This window comes from Puma concolor, chromosome C1 (assembly GCF_028749965.1).
Source record: "Puma concolor isolate L17-30 chromosome C1, mPumCon1.1.hap2, whole genome shotgun sequence".
NCBI lineage: Eukaryota > Metazoa > Chordata > Mammalia > Carnivora > Felidae > Puma > Puma concolor.
This window is the reverse complement of record NC_141674.1, coordinates 212,261,073-212,285,646: the sequence shown is the minus strand read 5'-3', so window position 1 is coordinate 212,285,646 and position 24,574 is coordinate 212,261,073. Positions and strand designations below refer to the sequence as shown.

Below are 24,574 nucleotides of genomic sequence, written 5' to 3'. Positions count from 1 at the left end.
AATTCAGTCTTGGGAACGATTCCAATGAGGAAGAAAAAGGTGATATATACACACAGATGTAGCTGCGCAGGTAACTAACCCAGTTGAATGGATCCAATTTTAAGAAGGGGGTGTGGGGCAAGAACCAGAGATTAAGTAAACAAGATATCCTAAGCATCAAGACTTCTTAGAAGGTACACAATGGGAAGAGGCTCACAAGACACGCCAAAAGAGAAGAAGATTTTTTTTTGAAGCAACGTCTTGTTGAACAGGGAAAGAATAGAATCACTGCTAGGGGGGCTTAACAGATGGTAGAGAAAACAAAAGGAGAAGAATTGAATGTGCAGTTCATTCTTACCCATCCCTCAGCACCCTGATCTCCAGACCTGGCTTCTTTCTGCTCCCCTAGTGCTGACAAAGTCCTAACATGCTTCCTAATCTGCCATTCTCTATAATTTAACATTCTTTATAATCTAACATTCTCTATATCCTCACATTCTATGTAAAACATATGTATGGTATTCTTCCTTGTCTCCCCCTCCACAGTACAGCTCCATGAGGGAAGGGATTCCTCTCTCTTCTGCTCATTGATCTATCCCATGCTCCTAAAACGATTCCTGGCACAGAGTAGGTACCCTCTCTACTTGTGTCGAATGGATTTTTTTGTATAAGTGAGAATGATATTTAAAATGAAAAGAGTAGATTAATTACAGTTAAGGGATGATTTTTAAAAAGCCAAGCTCTGTGATAAGATGAAAAAGTAAGTGGTTACTTTGAAAAAGTAGAACTCTCAAATTCAAGGTGTTTATAATTCCAGAGCATAGAAAGAACTTTCTGTATGATCAAAGGATCACCTTTGAAAAGTCCTAGTGAGTAAAAGAATAAGCATGCAAATGTAATTTTTAAAAAGGAGACACAGGTGGAATAAAGACTGTGTAATTAAAATGAATCACTGGCAAAACTCTACAAGTCATTGTAACACAAAAGATACGCGACTGCTTAACAGTATGTTAGCCACAAGGAGCAAATGCAGGAAAACTAAGAACAAATCACGCCCCCCCAAAAAAGCCTTCCATCTTTGCTAGAATTCCTGAAATGGCTGTTAAGAAGTTTACATGGACATGATGTAGAGTCCCCTGGAGTCACGAAGGAATTGGACATGATAAAACATCATATGTGAATATCAAAGAGATGCCTTAGACACAGTGGAGGCTTATGCGTGTTGACATGGTGATGACACAATCATAGCACAGCATGATACGCATTCATGGGAGCATGACACAGACATAGTGTCCTATGTGGCCATCACAGAGACGAGGCAGACATAGTATAGCATGATGTATGCTTGTCCAAAGAGATTAAAACACACAGCGTAGCAACATATGGGGTCATCAACAGGTGGCAAGATATATTGGAGCATCATACATGGTGGTCATCATGGACATGACACATACTGTAACACTTAGCATCACACTTAGCTGTCTAGGAGATGCTGCAAAATAGCATAGCACTCCCCATGGTTATCAAGGAGATGATATAAACACAGTATAGGATATACAGCATATACCCTTACGAGGTTGTCAAAGACCTGAATAATGGCAGAGCATTATGTATGTATTGAAACATTCTGGAGTAATCGCACACCATGACACATACTTAAGATATGATCCAGAGTGTGGCATCTCATGTTTTTGTCAAGGATATGATGCAGACGTCAAGAAGAGTCATTCACCGTCTTCAGGGAGTTTATCCCTGGTATAGTATCATCCATGGCTCTCGGGAGGTGGGGAAGTCACAATGTAGCATCGTATACAGTAGGTTAAAAGGTGATACAGACAGAGTGTAGCATGATTAGCAAAGACACGATACAGACATGTCATACCGTGGGATTTGCAAGAAGAGAAGTCTTCAGGCAGAAGACACAAACATGCTGTATGTCGCACATGCTGTTATTGGGCCAAACTGCGGTCCCCACAAAACTCATATGTTGAATTTCCAACCCACCGTGCCTCAGAAGTTGACTTACTTGGAGATTGGGTCTTTTTATTTATTTCTTTTTAATTTTTAAATGTTTGTTTATTTTTAAGAGAGAGACAAACAAAGTACGAGCCGGGGAGGGGGAGAGAGAGAGGGACACACAGAATCCGAAGCAGGCTCCAGGCTCTGAACTGTCAACACAGAGCCTGACTCGGGGCTCAAACCCACCAACCGCGAGATCATGACCTTAGCCGAAGTCGGACGTTTAACCAACAGAGGCACCCAGGTGCCCCAAGATTGGGTCTTTAAAGAAGAAATGAGATTAACATGAGGTCCTTAAAGTGTGCCCTAACCCAATATAGCCGGTGACCTTGTAAGAAAAAGAGATTAGGACACAGACACGTGCAAAGGGAAGACCATGAAGACACAGGGAGAAAACTGCCATCTGCAGGCCTCAGAAGAAACCAACGCTGCCAGCACCTTGATCTTGAACCTGTAGCTTCCAGAATTGTGAGAAGAGAAATGTCTGTATTTTAAGCCACTCAGTCTGTTGTACTCTGTGATGGCAACCCTGGCAAACGAATACAGTTATCACAGAGGTAATGCAGTTACAGGATGCCATCACGTGGGCTGGCCACAGACAGTGCAGGGTCATGCGCGGTGGGCAAGATGACACAGATATCTCACAGCACCATACGTGATTGTCAGGAGATTCCTTATAATAGAGCATCACGCATGACTGTTAAGAAATATGCAAACAGAGTCTATAGCTTCATTCGCTGGCCAAGACATGATGAGACACAGCATGGCTTCGTACGTGGTCGTCAAGGAGATGACCAGAAATGGTGTAGCATCACCCTGGATGTCAGGGAAATGATGCAAATGTGGCGTGGTGTCGTACATTATCAGGGAGAGGACACACAGTGCAGTGTCGTATGTGGTCATCAGAGGGACGATATAGACACAATTTGTGTCATATGTGGATACAATAGGCTCGCCACAGACATATTGTAATGTCATAGGTGTTGATCAGGAATACAAGACACATATATTTCAACATCACAAATAATAGACAGAAAAGTAACACAGAAATAATGCATCACCATATCCTGTTTTCCAAACGACACAGACATAGTGTGGCGTCATACATGATTATCACGGACATAATACAGAAATAGTTTAGTCGCATGGTGCAGGGTTGTTAAAAGGGTGATGTAGTAATCGTAGAGCATGACACATACTTGTACAGGGGGTTTCACATAATGTAGCATGGTTTTCTAGGATATGGTGCATATATCATGTAGCATCATGCATGGTCATCAAGGAATCTCTCCTAGTATAGACATTATACATGATTATCAAGAAAATGATATAGCTTTATATGTTGCTAGGAAGAACATGAGACAGACATAGTATAGCATCATACATGTGTTTTAGGAGATAACACAGAAATAGCACTACACCTTACTTGATTGTCAGGGAGATGAGGTAATTATCAGGGTATGACACACAGTGTAGCATTATATATGGTTGCCAGGGAGATGATGCAATCAGAGTGTACCATCATTAATGGAGGGTAGCGAGCACTTAAGCATCACATAACGTTATTAATTGTTGACACAGATTAACGTTATACGAGCCTACCATTGAGATGACAGGCACTAGGGCATCACACGTAGCACTCAAGATGACACAAAAGGTATAGCCTGAGGAGCAGATTTCAAAAACACAATCCAGACATGATGTGGAATCATGTAGTTTTGTAAATGAGGTGAAGCAGACATAGCGGACCTTGAAGACGTGTTTGCCGAGGTGATGAGGTAGAAATATTACAGCGTCGCACATAAATTTCTAGGAAGTGGTGAAGATATGGCAGAGGATCATACATGGTTATAAGTGATTAGATGAAGGTATAGTGTAGTATCATACAAGATTTTAAAGAGAATGACAAGGACTGTAAATTAAAACATAGCAGTCGGGTATATGATATAGACACAAGATAGCATCATATGTGGTCATTAGAGGGATAATGTGGACTTATGTGGCTCCCTTCATGGTCATCAGGTGGATGATATAGACACAGTGTAGCATCACATTTGGTCTCCAGGGAGATGACAGTTCAGCATCATACTTGGCTACCAAGGTGAGGTCTCTCATGGAATAGCATTGCATATGGTTACCCAGGAGATTAGGTAGACTTTGGATAGCACCACACCAGCTTGCCAAGGAGATGAGGCAGATAAGAGTGCAGCATCCAGTGTGGTCTTTAAATGATAACAAAGTCATGGTGTAACTTAAAACGTAATCCTCGGGTCTATGGTGCGGACACAATGTAGCATCATAGGTGGCTATTAAAAGAATTATGCACACGTGGTGCAGCTGCATATGTGGTCATCAGCTGGATAACACAGGTGTGGGGTAGCATTACCTGCAGTCTTCAGGAAGATGACACAGTGTAGCATCATACTTTATTATCAGAGTGATGACTCAAAGAAGAGCATCACACATGGTTGTGTGATGTCATGAGATGACATAGACTTAGTATAGCGTCACGTATGCTGGCCAAGGAGATGGTGCAGATGTGTCATCGCATGCAGCTGTCAAGGATGTGATGTGGACATAATGACAGGGTTGCCAGCAAATGATGTGGAAGTCGTGGAGTCTCTTACATGCTTGTCAGGAATACATAGTTATGAGGGCGACCTGTTGTTTAGTATAATAAATTACCACCCAAGACAGAGTGTATTCATAATGTTGTAATACCGATGCTTGTCAATGAGGGGGGACAGATGTCACATAGCATGATATGCAGCTTTCAGTGACATGTCAAAGACATGGTGTAACATCATATTTATTTGTCAACAAGGTGAGTTCATGGTAACCATACATGGTTATCAAGGAGAGGATACCTCCTAGGCAGCAATCAAGGAGATGATGGAGTGAAATGGAATATCGTGCATGGTTTTTAAGAAAATGTGAGTATGGTGTGTTATCATTTACGGCCATCAGGAGGGGATGATGGTATAATGTAGGGTCTTACTTGGTGACCCAGGGCTGGAGTAGAGGTACCCTGTAAATTGTGTCCTGGAGGGATGAGATGGGCATAATAATATGCACGGTCAACAGGAAGATGACAGAGATGTATTGTAGCATCATATGTGGTCTTCAATGAGTTGAGGCACGCACAGTTTACCACCAGTCCACGGTTACCAATAAGATGATGCAGATACAGTGTAGACTCATCAATGGTAAGGGAGAAGATGACGTATAGCACAGCATCATGTGTGTTCGTCACAAAAGTGCACTATACGTAATGGAGCAGCACGTGTGGATACAGGAGATAATACAGACTTACTATAGCTCTGTGGATGGTGGTCAAGTTGATGAGGTCAACACAGTGGAGCATAATGCAGGATTAGGGAGATGATCCAGAATATACCACCATCCATAGTCATCAAGGAGGTGTGAAGACCGAGTATAACACCAGACGTGGTTGCCAAGGAGGTGACGCAGATATCGTGACATGGTTACCAAGAATACGATACGGACATAGATACCAACATCACAGAGATGAGGCAGATGTGGTTTGTACCATAGCTGGTCATCAGGTAGATGACCTATAGTGTAGAATTACACATGTTTCTCAGACAAAGCATAAATCCCCCCCCCCATAAATTAAATATATGAACCGATGACCTACCATCGGCTGAAGCAGTAGCAATAAGTTTTCCAGTGTAATCAAAACAGCTGTCTAGTATTTCATCATCATGGCCTGTTAATGTTGCCACATATTTTCCATTTGCAGCGTCCCACAGCTACAAGTAAAAAAAAAAAAAAAAAGACGACTATGATAACTTCCTGTCTGAAGTGCAAAAACAGCAAGTAGTAGTCCTGACGACATGCGCACGGCTGGCTAAATAACTGGGCCAAGATCATGTGTATCATTTTCACATGTTCTGTTAATTCTACCTGGATTCATGACAAGAGACCACAGCCAACCAACTAACAAGGCACACTTTGGACGAGGAGAAGATCAGAGACAGACATTTAGGATGGGTAGTACAAATCTGCCACAATAGTAGGAAAAATCTCAAAGTGCCTGCTTCGCTGACTGGAGAGGCAGTGTCCTCTTTTCATAAGAAGGTCATCAAATGATAAGGAGCTTGATCTAAAACTGTAACGCCAGCACATGAAAAGTACTAAGGTTATAATACATTGGATGTGTAATCAAATAATAATTCCAGAGCATAAGCTCTTAGCAAAAGAAAGTTAAAGGCAGGGAGATGTTGTGCTGAGCCTCACTGAGACTGCCTCTAATCAAAGTTCAACAAATGAACAGAGAGAATAAAGAAAAATAACATGCCTTTTATTTTTTTTTAAAGATCTTGTAACAATTAACATTGTTTGATCTGATTCAATTAACATTGTTTTACTACATAGTTTCTTTAAACTCGGGAGATCAGAAACAACATTTAAAAATGCCAACTATCCTCTCTGTCTCAAAAATAAATAAAACATTTAAAAAAATTTTTTAAAAAGGGGGCGCCTGGGTGGCTCAGTCAGTTAAGTGTCTGACTTCAGCTCAGGTCATGATCTCACGGTTTGTGAGTTCAAGCCCCGCGTCGGGCTCTGTACTGACAGCTCACAGCCTGGAGCCTGCTTTGGATTCTGTGTCTCCCTCTCTCTCTGCCCCTCCCCTGCTCCTGCTCTGTCTCTCTCTGTCTCAAAAATAAATAAAACATTTAAAAAAATTTTTTAATGCCAACTATCATTTATAAATTAATATCTTAATTTTACAGTACCTTTGAGATTTGTTAATGTTGCAGGGAATGTCTGACACAGTAAAAGCATGCACACAAGAACTGTAGAGCAAAGGTGTTTCTTGAGCTCACCATGCAGGTTTTGTCCATAGAGCCGGTTAATATCAGAGAGCAATCCCAGTTGAATGAAGCACTGCTAATCTCAGCACAATGCCCAACTAGGGTATACACCTTCCTGCAGAATGGAAAGGATGCATGCTGGTGAACGATGCCACACGTCAGGATATGTGCCCAAATAATGATGTCTAGCCCCCTGTGGGTGTAAGAATCTGAACTTTGGTTTTTACAAAATAACCTCTTTGATGACCAAACAATGATGGCTTTACTATAGCTCAAAAAGAGTCAACTAGGCTACTCATTTCATTTCAGCAGAAATATACCAAAACTTTAAGCACTCAAAGATGGCAACATTACTTAAGACAAGACCTCAGAAAGCCATGGGTAGAAAATAATAAAGATGGTCTGAAATTCTGGAAGCGCTCTTACACCGGATGAGCAGACCCCCTGGTAGTTCAGAAACTTCCCCTCGAGTGTCTGAAGGGCCCTTCCTCATCTTGATTGCTACCCCTGATGATTAGCCCCCTTACCAAGATGCAGACAGGTCCAAGGTAGGGCTTTATAGAACAAATAGTCTAATTTAGTTAACATCTTAGCAACTAGAACCAAAAATAATTAGGAAGGAAATTGAAGTTTGTGGACTAAATTAAGTAGGGGAAATTAGCCATGATTTTATTTACTCCTGATATCCATGCCTACCGTAATGACAAGCCACTGAAATTTGATTACACAGTATACAGAATAAGTAACAGCCATACACCCAGGTTACTGTTAACATTCTCCTCGTATGTTGCTGTGTGGCATTATTTGCTCAGAATTCTAAGAAAATACACATGTTTTATGGATCAGAAATACCATTAAATAATGAATTAATTTATTTGTGGTGTGTCCTATTCCTATAGAATCCAAAGCACACTTAATAGATATAAGATTAAACTAATGAACAGCAAAGATTTTCTTAACCCTCTGATTTAGGTTTTAAATTTTTTTTAATGTTTTCTTATTTTATTTTTGAGAGAGAGAGAGCATGAGCAGGGGTAGGGCAGAGAGGGAGGCAGAATCCGAAGCAGGCTCCAGGCTCTGACAGCTCAGAGCCTGATGTGGGGCTCGAACCCACAAACCATGAGATCGTGACCTGAGCCGAAGTTGCACGCTTAACCGACTGAGCCACCCAGGCGCCCCCCAGATTTTAATATTCCCAAAGACAGAGAATACCTTCCAGTTTCAGCTTCCCACACTGCAACTGTATGATCAAAAGACCCTGTGATGATTCTGTCTCCCGAGGTGTTAAAGGACAAAGAGATGATTTCAGCCGAATGTCCCTAGAAAGAGAGTGGATACCGTCAGGCACACCTGTGGAAAAACACTCTCTACAAATGCACAATATCCTAGTTGATAAGAAAATGCTAGAAAAGGCAAAACTCTATAGGGGGAAAAAAGATTAGTGGTTGACTGGGGGTGGCAATAGGGAGAGATTGCAAATGGGCACAGGTTTCTTTCCGGGGAAATGTTTGAAAACTAGAGTCTGGGGAAAGTGGCACTTGACTAAATTTTTCTAAAAGTTGACTTACACACTTAAATAAAGTCAATTTTACATAGTACAGCTATTTTTTTTTTTTTTAATTTTTGTTTCTGTTTGAATAGACAGGGCGAGAGCATGATTTGGGAAATCAGAGGGCTTTTTTCACATTGTCTTAAAAACACTTTTTTTTTTTTTCAACGTTTTTATTTTTGGGACAGAGAGAGACAGAGCATGAACGGGGGAGGGGCAGAGAGAGAGGGAGACACAGAATCAGAAACAGGCTCCAGGCTCCGAGCCATCAGCCCAGACCCCGACGCGGGGCTCGAACTCACGGACCGCGAGATCGTGACCTGGCTGAAGTCGGACGCTTAACCGACTGCACCACCCAGGGGCCCCTTAAAAACACTTTTAAAAGAGCTGTATTCAGGGAGCCTGCGTGGCTCAGTGGGTTAGGCATCTGACTCTTGATCTCAGCTTAGGTCATGATCTCACAGTGTGTGAAATCGAGCCCCGCATTGGGCTCTGCACTGACAGTGTGGAGCCTGCTTGGGATTCTCTGTCTCCCTCCCTTTCTACCTCTCCTTCAAGCTCTCTTGCACACACACACACACACACACACACACACACACACACACACACGCTGTCTCTCTCTCTCTCTCAAAAAATAAACTTAAAATGATTATAAAAAAAATAAAAGGGCTGTGCACTTTATGGATTAACAATAGGCAAGTTTGTGAAATAAAGTTAATAAGTTAAAAAAAAAGGATATTCTTGGGGCACCAGGGTGGCTCGGTTGGTTAAGTGTCTGACTTCAACTCAGGTCGTGATTTTGCAGTTCACGAGTCTGAGCCCCACATCAGGTTCTGTGCTGACAGCTTGGAGCCTGGAGCCTGCTGGGGATTCTGTGTCTCCCTCTCTCTCTACCCCTCCCTCACTCATTCTCTCTCTCTCTATCTCTCAGAAATAAACATTGAAAAAAAAATTAAAGGATATTCTTATGATGACTTAACATCAAATAGGTTAATAAATATCTGGCCTTTGGCCTGACTTTCACCTGGTCCCTGTCTACGGTTGATGCATCAGACGTCCTGAGACAATCCGAAGAAGCCCTTCTGTGCAGCAGATTCTACTCTGCAGTGTCTCCCTTGTTTCTCTAATTATTGTAGCAAATTAACATATATTACTTTTTTAAGTAGCGGAAAGGTTCATTTACAAATCAAATTTCTGATTGATCCCGAATGGCAAAAAACTAAATGCGGCTGAACATGGCAATTCCGAACACACGAAACGAACGTGTTCTCTGGCGGCAGGCAGGTGTAGGTGTGCAGGGACAGATGCGTCCTTCGAGGACTGTCAGGCATGTGTCTGAAAGTGGAGGTAATGCAGAGACAGCCGCCCTCGGACAGGATGAGAACGAAGATCGAAAGAGGACGCTTACGCTAATTAAGGCTGGCACTCTGCATCCCTCGGCGTTAGTTAAAAAGGGTGCTTTTTCTCTCTCCGGGCCATTTTGTAACTTTCTTGGAAAAAGCTCTCCTAGGGGAGGGGTCCTGTGTTTAATGTCCATTTATAACTTGGAAGGATAAGACTTGGGTTTTCCAGCTAGCAGTTCCCACCGATCGGCACAGAGAATCACCCTGTTTTTGTACGGGGGTGTGGGCTGCGGTGGGGAGAAGCAGAGGCGGCAGGGAAGTGCTGGACGCCTGGTGGCAGTGGACAGAGGCCCCTGTGGGGACAGGCAGCACCGGGGCTGTGGGCGGTGCCCTGTGGCCTTGCTCCTCCTTCCGCTGGCCCCTTGTCATTTCAGACTTTGTAACACAGAAGGCTTCTAAGACTGGGGGGGTGGGGGGTGGTGGAGGACGGAGCGAGCAGTCATCCGTTTAAGGAATCTTCTGGCAAGTTCTCCACTTCCGCCCCTCCAGAAAGTGCCAGCCTCCTCCTACTTGGCTTTAAGCCAGGAAGACGGCGGTGGCTTTAAGTCACAGTTGGTATGGTTTACAGACTAAAGCCAGTCACAGGGAAGAGCCCGCGTGGCTTCCCCCGCTCTCCCATCAAAGCCTTTTGGAAGAGCCAGCAAACCAACCGGGACACTCTTTTCACTGCAGAGTCTGAAAGCCCAAGAGGTCAGTTTGCAATAAACACAAAAATAGAAACAAACTCAAATGATAGGCCAGTGCTAAAGGGCGGCGAATGAAAATGCAAGGCTCCGGAGCCTGTCGGCATTTTGAACGTACCGTCAAAGTGAGCGCTTCCTCTCCGTTCTGAATGTCCCACAGTTTGGCTGTTGTGTCCATGCTGCCAGTGGCCACGAGGGTGCTTTGAGGATTGAATGACAAACACACCTGAATTACAGGAAGTGGAAGAGATTTGAGAGAGAGAGAAGAGTTTTACGCTGTCAATTTTGCATAGAGAAGCTTCGAGACGCAACCACCTTGGATTCAGCCTAATTCTTTGTAAACCACGCAGTGAAACATCAGATCCGGGTGGCCTGCCTTGTGCTGGTTCGATCCTGAAGCACCCTCCTCTTGGGAAGAAGCTTCCTGCTCTCCCACGGCACCCAGCTCAGGATTTCAGGGGCACTGGCGCCCCTCCCCGCTTCCAGACCACAGAACACGAACAAAAGCAAACCCATCTCCTTCGAGATGAGATTTGTGTTTTCTGGCTTCCGGCTTCCGGGGTGTTAACTTCACAGTCCTTTCAATCCTCCCCCTCACTCACCAAGGACTTTGGCTACTGGATTTTAGTCTCAAGTCCAAGTCCTACACGGCCTTCCTGTGAGGCACCAGTCCAGTACCCCAGACCCATGACCCTGCACTCCCTTTCATAATCACTCCCATGGCCACACCCTGGACTTTGACATCACTTCCTCTAGAAAATTCACTACCAATACATCAATCCCGAGTTACAATTTCCCAGGACTTCCGCTTCCTTCCTCACCAAGCCATCCCCAGGACATTTTCCATATCATTCAGACCCCTGCTTTTTCCCGGCCCCTCATCCCCCACTCAGCTGACATCTTGAGAACATGGCTCCTGCCAGTATCCTCAATACCTCACTCCCTGTCTTTCCACTGCGCCATCGGTAAGACTCCCACCAACTGTAGCAACGGCCATTGCGTTCACTCACTTGCCTTCCGTCACCACTCAGCTTCAGAAAACCGCACAGCAGGTTATGGCATTGCTCGTTCATGCCTTCTGTCCTCAGCTGTGTGCTCAGCACCCTTCCCGACGTGAACGTGCCTCTGCCTCAGTACATTGTCCCTTTCCCCACTCTTGTCCCCGGTCTGTTTCACCCCTCTTCCACAGATAGCCTGGCCTCCTACTATTTCCCTGAGAAAACTCATCTATGGGGAGTGGGGGACTTCCTCACCTGGGCCTCTCCTCCCTTCCGTCCGTCTCAGGTGCAGAGGGATCCCTTCGCCCTTCTGAGACACCCTCTTGCCCACATACCTAGGAGCCACGTACCCACTGATTTTTTTCCCTCCTTCTGGACTAGATCCCTCCTAGTGGCCTAGAAACGTGCTTGGGCTTTTCCCACATAAAAACAAACCCTCCCTTGACTCTATGTGCCCCCTTTTCGACTACTTTTTCCCTTTCACCACCAAATCCCTGACTGCCCATCCCCCACTCTTCAACCCTGCTGGAACCACTTTGGTTAAAGGGCCGATCCAATGGCTCTGTCGGTCATCCCACTTAACCTCCTTGACATCTGCAGTGTTGACCCCTTTCTTCTCCATATTTTCTTCCCTCTTGACAGCCATGACCCTGCTCTGCTTTTCTTCTTTTGCTTCCTATCTGTTTTTTGTATCTTTTGGAGAGTTCTTCTCTTCTCCGTCTGCTCAAGATGCCATCACACTTCTCCCCACACTGACCCTTTTCCTTTCAGAAATTTCACTTCCTCGGTGGTCCCCACTGCCACCCTAATACCACTGACTCACCCACATATCCGTGTCTCCTGCCCAGACTTTGCCACTCAATTCAAGCCCAAAGGGCCTCCGATGGACATCACGCGGGCAGCTTGGACCAATCAGTCTAAGACACGTGAGTCATATGAGCACAGAGCTGCTTTTCCTTCTATATAGAGAATTGGTGAACGGCACTGCCATTGTCTGAAATCAGGGAATCTCTCTGGGGGCCCTTTTTTCCTTCAGGCCTCACATCTACTTGCTGACCCAGTCCTACTCCTCCACCGCCTACGCCTCTGTCATTTCTGCTTGGAAACAAGATGTCCCACTGGCCCCTACCTCCGATCACGCTGCACACTGCCAAAAGAATGATCTTCCCAAAGAATCAAAGTGACCACGCGATCCCCCAGCTTAAGAGTCCCAACAGCACAGCACCATCCACAGGATGAAGCCCTAATTCCTTAGTATAGCATAGGAATCAAAACTACGGGCCACTTCGATCACGCTCACCATGCGATGTGGCTCTGAACGGGTTGCAGGTGCCAAGATAAGGTGCCTTGAATCCAGGCAGCTGGGCAGCACAAGGGGTCCTCAGCCAGCACCCCTGCCCATGGGCAGAAGGCAACTCCCCTCCGTGCGTTGCATGGCCACGTTGGCGTATTCTGTGTATATCACCCCAGGGTGAGGCTGGGAAGCGTTGCTCTGGCCACACAGAGTCACCCGAGTTCAAAAGCACCCACCACCGTTGCACACCTCCTGTGGGCGTGCTGCTTCCTCGTCCTGAGTACACGTGCAAAGTCTCTCCTCAGCACCCCCCTACTGGGTGCTCCCCTCTGTGACCACACTAAACTCCCCACGAACTTCTAGCACACCCACAAAGCATCTTTGAACTTATTTATTGGTGCCTCTACTCCCTCTACTAAAGTACAAAATCCCTGCAGGACAAGATCTATGTGTGATTCTATTTGGCATGCCAAACACGTAGGCCAGGGCTTGACACGCAGCCAATATTTAGTAAATATTTATTGGATTAATGTTGTTGACTATGAAAAAATCAATATTTTCTTAGGAACCATATATATAAAAAAAAAAACTTTTTCAAAGTTCCAAGGGAGTGTGAGAATGAGGATTATGTCTTTTTTATAACTTTGGGTAAATTACATACTCTATGCCTCAGCATCTTGGACTGTAAAAGGGGGAAATATCTAGCCCTTAGGGTTGTTATGAGATGCAACTAAGCTAATATATGTGAAGGGCTTAGGACAGCGCTTTGTGCACACTGAGCGCAATTAACGAGTCGGTTATAGTTTTTCACTGCATTATCCCCCAGTGTCTAGCAAAGTATTAAACATAGCATGAGCCCTTATTGGATGAGTACACCATGAGTTTGAAGGATAAATATAAATAAATTTTACTCCTAAAATAAGCAGCTTGTTTATTTTTAAAAGTTGTCATTTGTTCCATAGGGTGCCAATTATCTCACTAATTGTTATAAGCTGTAACACAGAATTGGCCAAGGTCAAGGCCTCCCAATAGTGAAAGCTATTTAGAGTATCAAACTATTTATGCAAATTTGAATTCTAATGATATCCGGGAAACAATCAGCCTAAATATTTCCCATGATATATATACATATATATATATTTTTTTTTTTAAAAAAAAGGTACTTTAAAAGCTATGTTAAGAATTTTATCAACCCCCATCAAGTCAATCCTTCAAAAGCAAGTCAATGAAAAAGAAGAAGTCAGGTTGGATATTGCACTTAAATGTTTATCATATTACACATCTAATTGGTCAATGCAGGATGCAGGTTATTGAACGACATCTTTAATATATAAACACTCGAATAGCTTGTAATTTACATAAATGTCACCATATGAAATAAATGTAAGCTAAAAATACTGGATAGAATTATAAAATTAATCATGAAGGTAGAACCACCACTTTTATATAATGGACTCCTAAAAACAAATAGCAATGATGTGTTGACATAGGTCCATCAATTGTAACAAAGGTACCATTTTGGTGGGGGATGTTCATAAAGGGACATGCTTGGTTTTGGGGGGACGGGAGGGAATATATGGGAAATCTCTGTACCTTCCACTCAGTCTTATTGTGAATATAAAACTCCTGTAAAAAATAAAGTCTATTAAAAAAGAGAGAAAGAGAAAAGCGAAGAAGAAGAAGAAGAAGAAGAAGAAGAAGAAGAAGAAGAAGAAGGAGGAGGAAAACAACAACATAAAAAATATAACAAAATAAATATACTCACTATTTCTGCTGTATGACCTCTAAAGGTATGGTAACATTTTCCCGTGTCTACACTCCATAGCTTACAAGTCTTATCAAAGGATGCAGTGGCAATTTTGTCACTAAAATTTAAAACAAAGGTAGATTTTGAAAACAAATTCAAACACACTGTATGAGACACTGAATTAAGACAAGACATTAATACGTAGGTCTGCATCTACTCAGAAATTTACTTTGTTTTTGAAACAACAAACAATCTTACGTTTGTTTCGGTGGATAACAATTTTAAGGTCTGATTTTTCAATAATATAAGATGATGCATTTAATTTAAAATGTTTTACATTGAAAGTATAAATTTATGTTTGAGATTACAATCAGTTTTTAAACTAGCACAATGAATATGGTAAATTTTTTAGTTTAGAAAACTCTTACCAAATGGAAATTAAAAATGTATGAGAGGCAGGAAACGGAAAAATTCTATTAGATCTACTGACAAGGATAACATTGAATTTAAAAGAAGAAAAATGAAAAGGTATAAATCCAATGAACCACATGGCTAGATGAGTTTTTGAGAATTTAGTGTCTCCTTGGGAAAATAATGCTGCTAATATTCCAATTGTCAGCTCTTTGGTGAAGGAAGACGGTTTTCAGAGGAAATATGGTGAGACCTCAGTCCCTTTCAAACAAGAGGCTTTCCATGTACACCGCAGAGCAGGGTTACTATCAACACCAGATAGATAAGAGTAGGTTGGCCCGCATAACCTTTGACCATGGAACTAAATCTTTTCCTTTACCATTGACCCCTGTCTTTTATAGCAACCCATCAAAATGCTTCACCCAACGGGGTCACCGGTTATACTGCAAGCTCATTGTTCAAGACCCTCATTGGGTCTTAAGACCCAAATACGTATCTTAAAGCAAATTCTATGTCTTTGACACAGTCATAGGATTTATATTTTATCCAAACACTAACATTAGTGCCCTGTATCTCTCCTTCGCTCTCAGGCCACCCACATAAGTATTTCTGTGGTCTCTGATACTAAAGGAGTCAGGTCCTTTCTGTCCATGCTCCATGCTCCAGGGACAGACTGTTCTGGAGAATACCCACCCACCCACCTCGAGCTTCCTAATAACACTCAAGGCTGGTTGTCAACCCAAAGTCTGCACTAACTCTCTCCCCATCTGGTCTGAGCGTTTCTCATTAGCTGCTGATGTCCAACTTCTGCTCATGTATGCTGAGAGCACTGTGTGCTCTTTGTCAGCTCCTTCCCTCCACTTTCCAGCCGTCCTCCCCCTCAGACATATTGTCTCAAGTTGCTGCTGTTTCTCTCTCAGTTCCTGTTGGATCACACACTGCTCTCTACACCCATTCACCACTACATTATAAAAGATAACACTGATTTCACAGTTTATAGAGTTACTTTATAGAATCAAAGCTTACTTCTGACCCAATGTATAAAACATGTAAGAACTAACCTGATTCTTCTATCTCTATCTCTGTCTTTCTGTCTCTCTGTCTCTCTGTCTCTGTCTCTGTCTCTCTCTCTCTCTCTCACACACACACACACACCCTCTCATTCTTTGGTGGCGATCTTGAATCTTGAACTCACTCTGCTGAAACCCCAGTGTCCCAAAGTGCTGTGAAAAAGGCTGCTTTAATCCATACATAAATCATCAGACTATGTAATCGGACAAGCGAGTTTTTTGTCAGGGGGTCTTGGTAGAATCCAATAGAAAGGCCAAAAGATGAAGAGTTCCTCCCCTCTCTATCCCCCCAAAACTTTGTTCTAAGATAGATATGCAAAAATATCCTGTCTTGTAAGTATAATATTATAGGATATTATATTATATCATGCAGAACATACTGTTAAAGTCCTTTAAATAACACTGCAAGTAAAGTAGGAATTATAGTAGAGGTAAAGCATTATCATTTATAATAGCAATTATAAATTTATAATAGCAATTAAATCTCTCTCCCACAGGTTGGTGCAATAAGGCATTATAAAAACTATCATTCTCTACAATGTAAAACTGCATACATCAAAGTTAAGTTTTTGGCAATGTAATTGGAATAATCATTTTAATGTACCAATTAAGTTTGATTGTGCCATCACAATTGATATGATTTAAACTGTGTTACATCTTAGAAAGATATAATGACATTAGCAACCTACATATCAAGTTTTTAACATATATGGTATAAAATTTCTACTTTAAGTGCATCAGATTTTGATAGGATTACCTTTATTGCCCTTGCCCCTACCCTAGACTGTTCTCATCATCCCATGAATGTATCTTTTTATCTGCCTCCTAACTAAATTCCTTGCCTCCTGTTTCATCCCAATCCAAACCCTCTGACCCCTTCTCTCTGCCAGAACAGCCCTCCCAAAATGGCACTTGCATTGCGTCCCTCCTTTGTACACAAAGCCTTCATGACAACTCAGTCATCCAGAACAGAGTTCAAACTACGCAGAACACTCTGAGCTCACCCACTTCTGATTCTCACCAGGAAACATCCACTAGAGAGCCAGGGGCACTGGGGGAGCCGGGCAAAGCCCCACCTAGGCCATGGAGCTGCAGGGTGCCCTCCCCCAGGGTGCCCTCCCACCTCCTTTATTTTCCACCTCCAAGCTTCTGCTGGAGTTGCACATCATCCTCAGAACCTCCACCAAGAGAAATCCCACTGGCCTTTCTCTTCTAACTTTCAAGCCATTTACTGTTGTGTTCTAGCCATCATAATACCATCATAAAAGAGACATATTTACTGAGACAGCTTAGTGAATGGAAAAAGTCACAGTGGTCAGTCATGAAAAAAGACACACATTAAAAACTTTTACTCAAATACGCAAGGCAAAGGCCTTTTCTTTGGCTACCTGGAGCTCATTATCTGCCTTACAGAAATCATACCCAACCTCTACAAGTTCCATGTCAACCAGAGGAAGACATGAATAAATGGAGAGAAAATAAAGGATTTAATGGATTAATGAGGAAGAAGTGAATGACTGAATGTCTGTTTACCCATACGGATTGTTGAATGCTATGGCATAAACCACATTCCGGTGGCCCTCCAGGGTATGAAGCTCCTCTCCAGATGCAGTATCCCAAAGTTTACACGTCCGATCATAGCTTCCTGTAATAAAGCTAACACGCGGGAGACAAATAGATCACAAAGTGACAACAGCAGCGTGTTAATAAAGACCTTGTTTTTTTACCTACAAGATTATAACCCCATTTATCTTGTTCTTCTTTTTTTTAATCTTTCTTTATTTTTGAGAGAGAGAGCAACAGAGCATGAGCAGGGGAGGGGCAGAGAGAGAAGGAGACACAGAACCCGAAGCAGGCTCCAGACTCTGAGCTGTCAGCACAGACCCCAAGGCGGGGCTCGAACTCACAAACCGTGAGATCATGACCTGAGCTGAAGTCAGACGCTTAACCAAGACTGAGCCACCCAGGTGCCCCATCTTGCTTTTTACAAAATGAAATCGTGTATGGAGAACCGTTAAATTGGGAACAATAGCTACATCCTTTTATTAGGAACTTTTTAAATTTTATCCCTAAACCAAAATGGAGCCACTAAATCAGATTAAGAGTAATCCTGCCAATAATCATTCTTATAAATAATTACTAATTAAATAATATTAATCGGCAACATTTTCTGAAATTCTAACAGATCTCAATAAACAGTATCGTTCTTCCCATTGGTCAGCCCATAAAATCTTAGCATCATCTTTGGTTCCTCTAATCCCCTCATATACCACACACAATCTATTAGTAAATTCTGTGAGCCCAATCTCAAAATACACCCCTAGTGTGGATGCATTTCACCAGGCTCCATTGCCTCCGTCTCTTGCCTAAACAATGAAAGCATCTTCTAATAGATCTTGGCTCACACATGGTCCTTACTCCTTATGAGTCTATCTTCCACACCGAAATTGGAGGTTTTTGTTTTTTTTTAACTTCCCTCCAATAGCTTCCTAACAATCTAGAGGAAAATTCAAACTTCTGCTCATGGCCCACAAGACCAACAGCACTGGCTGTCTCTGGGACCTCAACTTGACCCCAAAGCACACCCTGAGCAGGCACATTCACCTCTTTGCTAGTCTTTCTTCTACCCATCAGGTTTACTGCCATCATCCCCAGGACCTGGAACATGACTGGCAAACTAGTAAGTGTCAGTGAATATTTACTGAAGATTAGCAATCCTCTTACATGACTATTCTTCTACAGGAATAATTTGTACGTTGCCCTCTCATATGTAGTTTTTTATTTTAGAGAGAAAGAGCACATGCAAGTGGGGAGGGGGGAGGAGAGAGAGAGAGAGAGAGAGAGAGAGAGAGAATCTCAAGCAGGTTCCACATTCAGCATGGAGCCCAATGAAGGGCTCGATCTCACGACCCTGAGATGACGAGCCAAAATCAAGAGTTGACCACACTGAAACAACTGAGTCACCTATGCACCCCTTGACCTCTAATATTTTAAAGTTAAAAATACTATCTTAGTTATTCCTTAAATACTCCATTAGGAAAGCTACTTCCCCAACACAGAAAAAAGTGCACAGAAGTAAAAAGCTGGTCTGCAATAAAAAAGAATGAAATCTGGCCATTTGAGACAATGTGGATGGAACCAGAGTATATTATACTAAGTGAAAAAAAGTCAGTCAGAGAAAGACAAGTATCAGATGATTTCACTCATATGTCAAATTTAGGACACACAACAGATGAACATAAGGGAAGAGAAGGAACAGTAAGATAAAAACAGAGGGAGGTAAACCGTAAGAGACTTTTAAATACAGAGAACAAACTGAGAGTTGATGGAGGGAGGGAGGCAGGGTAGGGTTAGGGGTAGGGTTAGGGTTAGGGTTCGCTAAGTGAGTGATGGGCATTAAGCAGGGCACTTGTGATGAGCACTGGGTGTTATACAGAAGTGATGAATCATTGAGTTCTACTCTCGAAACTAATACTGCACTGTATGCTAACTTAAATTTAAATAAATTAATTAAAACAAATAAGTTAAATCAAGAAATAAATTAATAAATAAATTAAAAAACTGGTCTGAGTGTCAAGTGGTAACGATAAAAGGTAAACAGATAAATGATAAATTCTGACAAGGAAACTCAACCAAACAAAAGGGTTGACAAGGCAGTGTACCTTTGATTCTTCTCCAGACACTTCCTCTTAGCTTTTCAGGGAAGTAAACTGGCACAGTTGTGATGGAAGATAGGATGGTGGGTCCCCCAAAAAATTAAAAATAAAACTACCGTATGATCCCACAATCTCACTTCTGGGTGTATATAAAAAAAACGCAATCAGGGGCGCCTGGGTGGCTCAGTCGGTTGAGCGTCCGACTTCGGCTCAGGTCATGATCTCGCGGTCCGTAAGTTCGAGCCCCGCACTGGGCTCTGTGCTGACGGCTCAGAACCTGGAGCCTGTTTCATATTCTGTGTCTCCCTCTCTCTCTGCTCCTTCCCCGTTCATGCTCTGTCTCTCTCTGTCTCAAAAATAAATAAAAGTTAAAAAAATTTTAAAAAATGAAATCAGGGTCTCATAGAGGTATCTGCACTGCCATGTTCTTTGCAGCGCTGTTCACAACAGCCAAAACATTGAAACAACAAATATCCATCAGGGAAGGAATGTCATACTATTTAGCCATGAGAAAGAAAGAAACTCTGCCACTTGCAAAAACATGGACGAACTTGGAGGGCATTATGCTAAGTGAAATAAGCCAGACACAGAAAAACAAGTATTGTCTGATCTCACACACAGGTGGAATCTAAAAAAAAGTCAAATTCATAGAAGCAGACAGTAGAACAGTAGTGACCAAGGACTGGGGAGTGGGAGAAATGGGGAGACATTGGTTAAAGAGCATAAATTTGCAGTTATGTAGGATGAATGCACAGTTGCATAGTTGCAGTTATGTAGATGTAATGCACAGGCATAATCACTATAGTTAATAATATTGGCCTGAGCTAGAACTGATCCATGAATTCAGCAAAGTCACAAGATATAAAATTAGTGCACAGAAATTAGTTGCATTTCTATACACCAATAAGGAAGCAGCAGAAAGAGAAATCAAGGAATTGATCCCATTTACAATTGCACCAAAAACCATAAAATACCTAGGAATAAATCTAACCAAAGAGGTTAAAAGTCTGTACACTGAAAACTATAGAAAGCTCATGAAAGAAATTGAACAAGATACCAAAACAAAAAACAGGAAAAATATTCCATGCTCAAGAATTGGAAGAACAAATATTGTTAAAATGTCAATACTATCCAAAGCAATCTACATATTCAATGCAATCCCTATCAAAATAACACCTGCATTCTTCACAGAGCTGGAAAAAACAATCTTAAAATTTGTATGGAACCAGAAAAGATCCTGAATTTCCAAAGCAATCCTGAAAAAGAAAAACAAAACTGGAGACATCATAATTCCGGACTTCAAGATGAATTACAAAGCTGTTATCATCAAGACAGTATGGTACTGGCACAAAAACTGACACACAGATTAATGGAACAGAATAGAGAACCCAGAAATGGACCCACAAACGTATGGCCAACTAATCTTTGACAAAGCAGGAAAGAATATCCAATGGAATAAAGACAGTCTCTTCAGCAAGTGGTGCTGGGAAAACTGGACAGCGACATGCAGAAGAATGGACCTGGACCACTTTCTTACACCATACACAAAAATAAACTCAAAATAGATGAAAGACCTCAATGTAAGACAGGAAGCCATCAAAATCCTCGAAGAGAAAGCAGGCAAAACCTCTTTGATCTTGCCCGCAGCAACTTCTTACTCAACACGTCTCCAGAGGCAAGGGAAACAAAAGCAAAAATGAGCTACTGGGACCTCATCAAAATAACTTCTGCACAGCAAAGGAAACAGTCAGCAAAACTAAAAGGCAACCGACAGAATGAGAGAAAATATTTGCAAGTGACATATCAGATAAAGGGTTAGTATCCAAAATCTATAAAGAACTTATCAAACTCAACCCCCAAAAAACAAATAAGCCAGTGAAGAAATGGGCAAAAGACATGAATAGACACTTCACCAGAGAAGACATCCAGATGGTCAACCAACACATGAAAAAATGCTCAACATCACTCATCATCAGAGAAATAGAAATCAAAACCACAATAAGATACCACCTCACACCTGTCAGAATGGCTAAATTTAACTCAGGCAATGACAGATGTTGAGGATGTGGAAAAAGAGGAATGCTGGTGGGAATACAAACTGGTGCAGCCACTCTGGAAAACAGTATGGAGGTTCCTCAAAAAATTAAAAATAGAATTACCCTATTACCCTGCAATTTCTCTGCTGAATATTTATCCAAAGGACACAGATGTGCTGTTTCAAAGGGGCACATGCAACCCACTGTTCATAGGAGTGCATAGCCAAAGTATGGAAAGAGCCCAAATGTCCATCAACAGATGAGTGGATAAAGAAGATGTGCCATATATATATGTGTGTGTGTGCCATATATATATGTGTGTGTGTGTGTGTGTGTGTGTGTGTACACACACACACACACACACACACAATGGAACGTTACTTGGCAATCAAAAAGAATGAAATCTTGCCATGTGCAACAACATGGATGGAACTAGAGTGTATTATGCTCAGCAAAATTAGTAAGAGAAAGACAAATATCATATGACTTCACTCATATGTAGAATTTAAGATACAAAACAGATGAACATAAGAGAAGGGAAGCAAAAACAATATAAAAACAGGGAGGGGACAAAACACAAGAGACTCTTAAATATAGAGAACAAACTGAGGGTTGCTGGAGGGGTTGGGGTGGGGGGATGGGCTAAATGGGCAAGGGGCATCAAGGAAGACACTTGTTGGGATGAGCACTGGGTGTTATACGTAGGGGATGAATCATTGGATTCTACTCCTGAAATCATTATTGTGCTATATGCTAACTAACTTGAATGTAAATTACAATATAAATAAATAAAAAATAAAATAAAATAATAATTCTGGCTTGAATACTGGAAATACACTAAAAGAATAGATTTCAAGTGCTTTCTTCACACACACAAAAAGTGGTAACTGTGAGGAGATAATATGTTAATTAGCTTGACTGCAACAATTATTTCACTATGTGTATGTACATCAAATCATGTGGTACACCTTAAATATATATACAATTTTATTTAAAAAAATTTATCCTTGGTTGTTAAAAATTAGAAATGAAGAATAGAAAGGGAAATATAGAGGGGCACCTGGGTGACTCAGTTGGTTGAGTGTCTGCCTCTTGATTTCAGCTCGGTAATGATCCCAGGGTCATGGGATCAAGCCCCGAATCCAGCTTTGTCCTGGAAGGGCAGAACCTGCTTGGGATTCTCTCTCCCTCTCTCTGCCCCTCTCCCCTGATCACTTGCTCTCTCTCTAAAATAGAGACAAGAAGGGAGCGGGGTGGGGGGGGAGAGGGAGGGAAGGAGGAAGGGAGAGAGGGAGGGAGGGAGAAGGAAGGAAGGAAGAAAGGAAGGAAGGAAGGAAGGAAGGAAGGGATATATAGAAATAAATAGAGGGGCGCCTCGGTGGCGCAGTCGGTTAAGCGTCCGACTTCAGCCAGGTCACGATCTCGCGGTCCAGGAGTTCGAGCCCCACGTCGGGCTCTGGGCTGATGGCTCAGAGCCTGGAGCCTGTTTCCGATTCTTTGTCTCCCTCTCTCTCTGCCCCTCCCCCGTTCATGCTCTGCCTCTCTCTGTCCCAAAAATAAATAAACATTGAAAAAAAAATAAAAAAAAGAAATAAAAAAAAAAGAAATAAATAGATGGAGCACAGAAGATCCTTAGGGCAGAGAAACTGCTCTGTGTGATGCCTTAATGGTAGAGATCTGTCATTAAACATTTGTCAACCCATAGAATGAAAGAAAGCAAGAGCAACCCCTAATGTAAACTATGAAGTTTGAGTGATAATGATGTGTTGGTCAATGTAGGCCCATCAAATGTAGGAAATGCACAATCCTTGGGGGAAGATGCCAGTGAAAGAAGCTGAGGGTGTGTGGGGGCCAGACGTATGTGGCAAATCTCTGTACCCTCTGCTCAATTTTGCTGTAAACCTAAAACCCACTATAAATAATAAAGTCTAATAATTTTTTTAATATTTTTTTCATCTCAAAAAATTAATAAAGGAACTACCCTATGACCCAGCAATTGCACTACTAGGTATTTATTCAAAGGATACCAAAATGTTGATTCGAAGGGGCACATGCACCCCAGTGTTTAGAGCAGCGCTATCAACAATGGCCAAATTATGGAAAGCACCCAAATGTCCCCTGACTGATGAATGGATAAAGAAGATGTGGTTTATATGTACAATGGAATATTACAGATCGACAAGAATGAAATCTTGCCATTTGCAACAATGTGGATGGAACTAGAGTGTATTATGCTAAGTGAAAAAAGTCAGAGAAAGATAAGAGAAAGATACATAGCGTATGATCTCACTCATATGTGGAATGTAAGAAACAAAACAGGTGAACATAGGGGAAGGGAAGGAAAACCAAGATAAAAACAGAAGGAGGCAAACCATAAGAGACTCTCAAATACAGAGAAGAAACTGAGGGTTGCTGGAGGGGTGCTGGGGGAGATGGACTAAATGGGTGAGGGGGACTAAGGAGGACGCTTGTTGGGATGAGCACTGGGTGTTATATGTAAGTAATAAATCACTAACCTCTACTCCTAAAATCATTATTGCACTATATGTTAACTAACTTGGATTCAAATAAAATTAAAAATTAAATAAAATAAAAGCAACTTTTCGACTTTGGGTGCAAGAAAATAAATAAATAATTTTTTCACTTAAAATTTTAAAAATTTTAAGTTTTAAATAAATAACAGAAACTTACCAAGACCCCGATTTATTAAGTGCAACATTAGTCAATGGCAGTATATGTGCTCTGAGAACCTTCAATGAAAGAAAACAGCATTTGTTTTAAACTTAAAAAAAGAGTTTAAATCATTAATTTTAATTTCAAACCAAGGAAGATATTCAAGTTTATCTTAATTATACATAATAAGTGGACAATATTCACTATCTGAGCAGAAG

The 24,574-nt window shown here is 41.9% G+C and overlaps 1 protein-coding gene and 1 long non-coding RNA gene across 4 annotated transcripts in view; one reads left to right on the top strand and one right to left on the bottom strand.

Moving 5' to 3' along the window:
• DAW1 (dynein assembly factor with WD repeats 1) overlaps positions 1–24,574 on the bottom strand; it is a 63,907-nt gene that overhangs the window by 22,453 nt on the left and 16,880 nt on the right. For all 3 annotated transcript variants that reach the window (XM_086719841.1, XM_086719840.1, XM_025912134.2), the window contains exons 4-10: positions 24,375–24,433; positions 17,525–17,647; positions 14,529–14,628; positions 10,590–10,697; positions 8,049–8,155; positions 6,849–6,951; positions 5,657–5,771 (exon numbers count right to left, since the gene is read on the bottom strand). In XM_086719841.1, coding sequence (XP_086575967.1) covers positions 5,657–5,771; positions 6,849–6,951; positions 8,049–8,155; positions 10,590–10,697; positions 14,529–14,628; positions 17,525–17,647; positions 24,375–24,433 — 715 coding nt within the window. The remainder of the gene's footprint in view (positions 1–5,656; positions 5,772–6,848; positions 6,952–8,048; positions 8,156–10,589; positions 10,698–14,528; positions 14,629–17,524; positions 17,648–24,374; positions 24,434–24,574) is intronic.
• Positions 4,824–6,320, top strand: LOC147578721 (uncharacterized). Its single transcript, XR_015255606.1, has 2 exons — positions 4,824–4,931; positions 5,762–6,320. It is a non-coding gene; the product is annotated as an uncharacterized LOC147578721 (long non-coding RNA).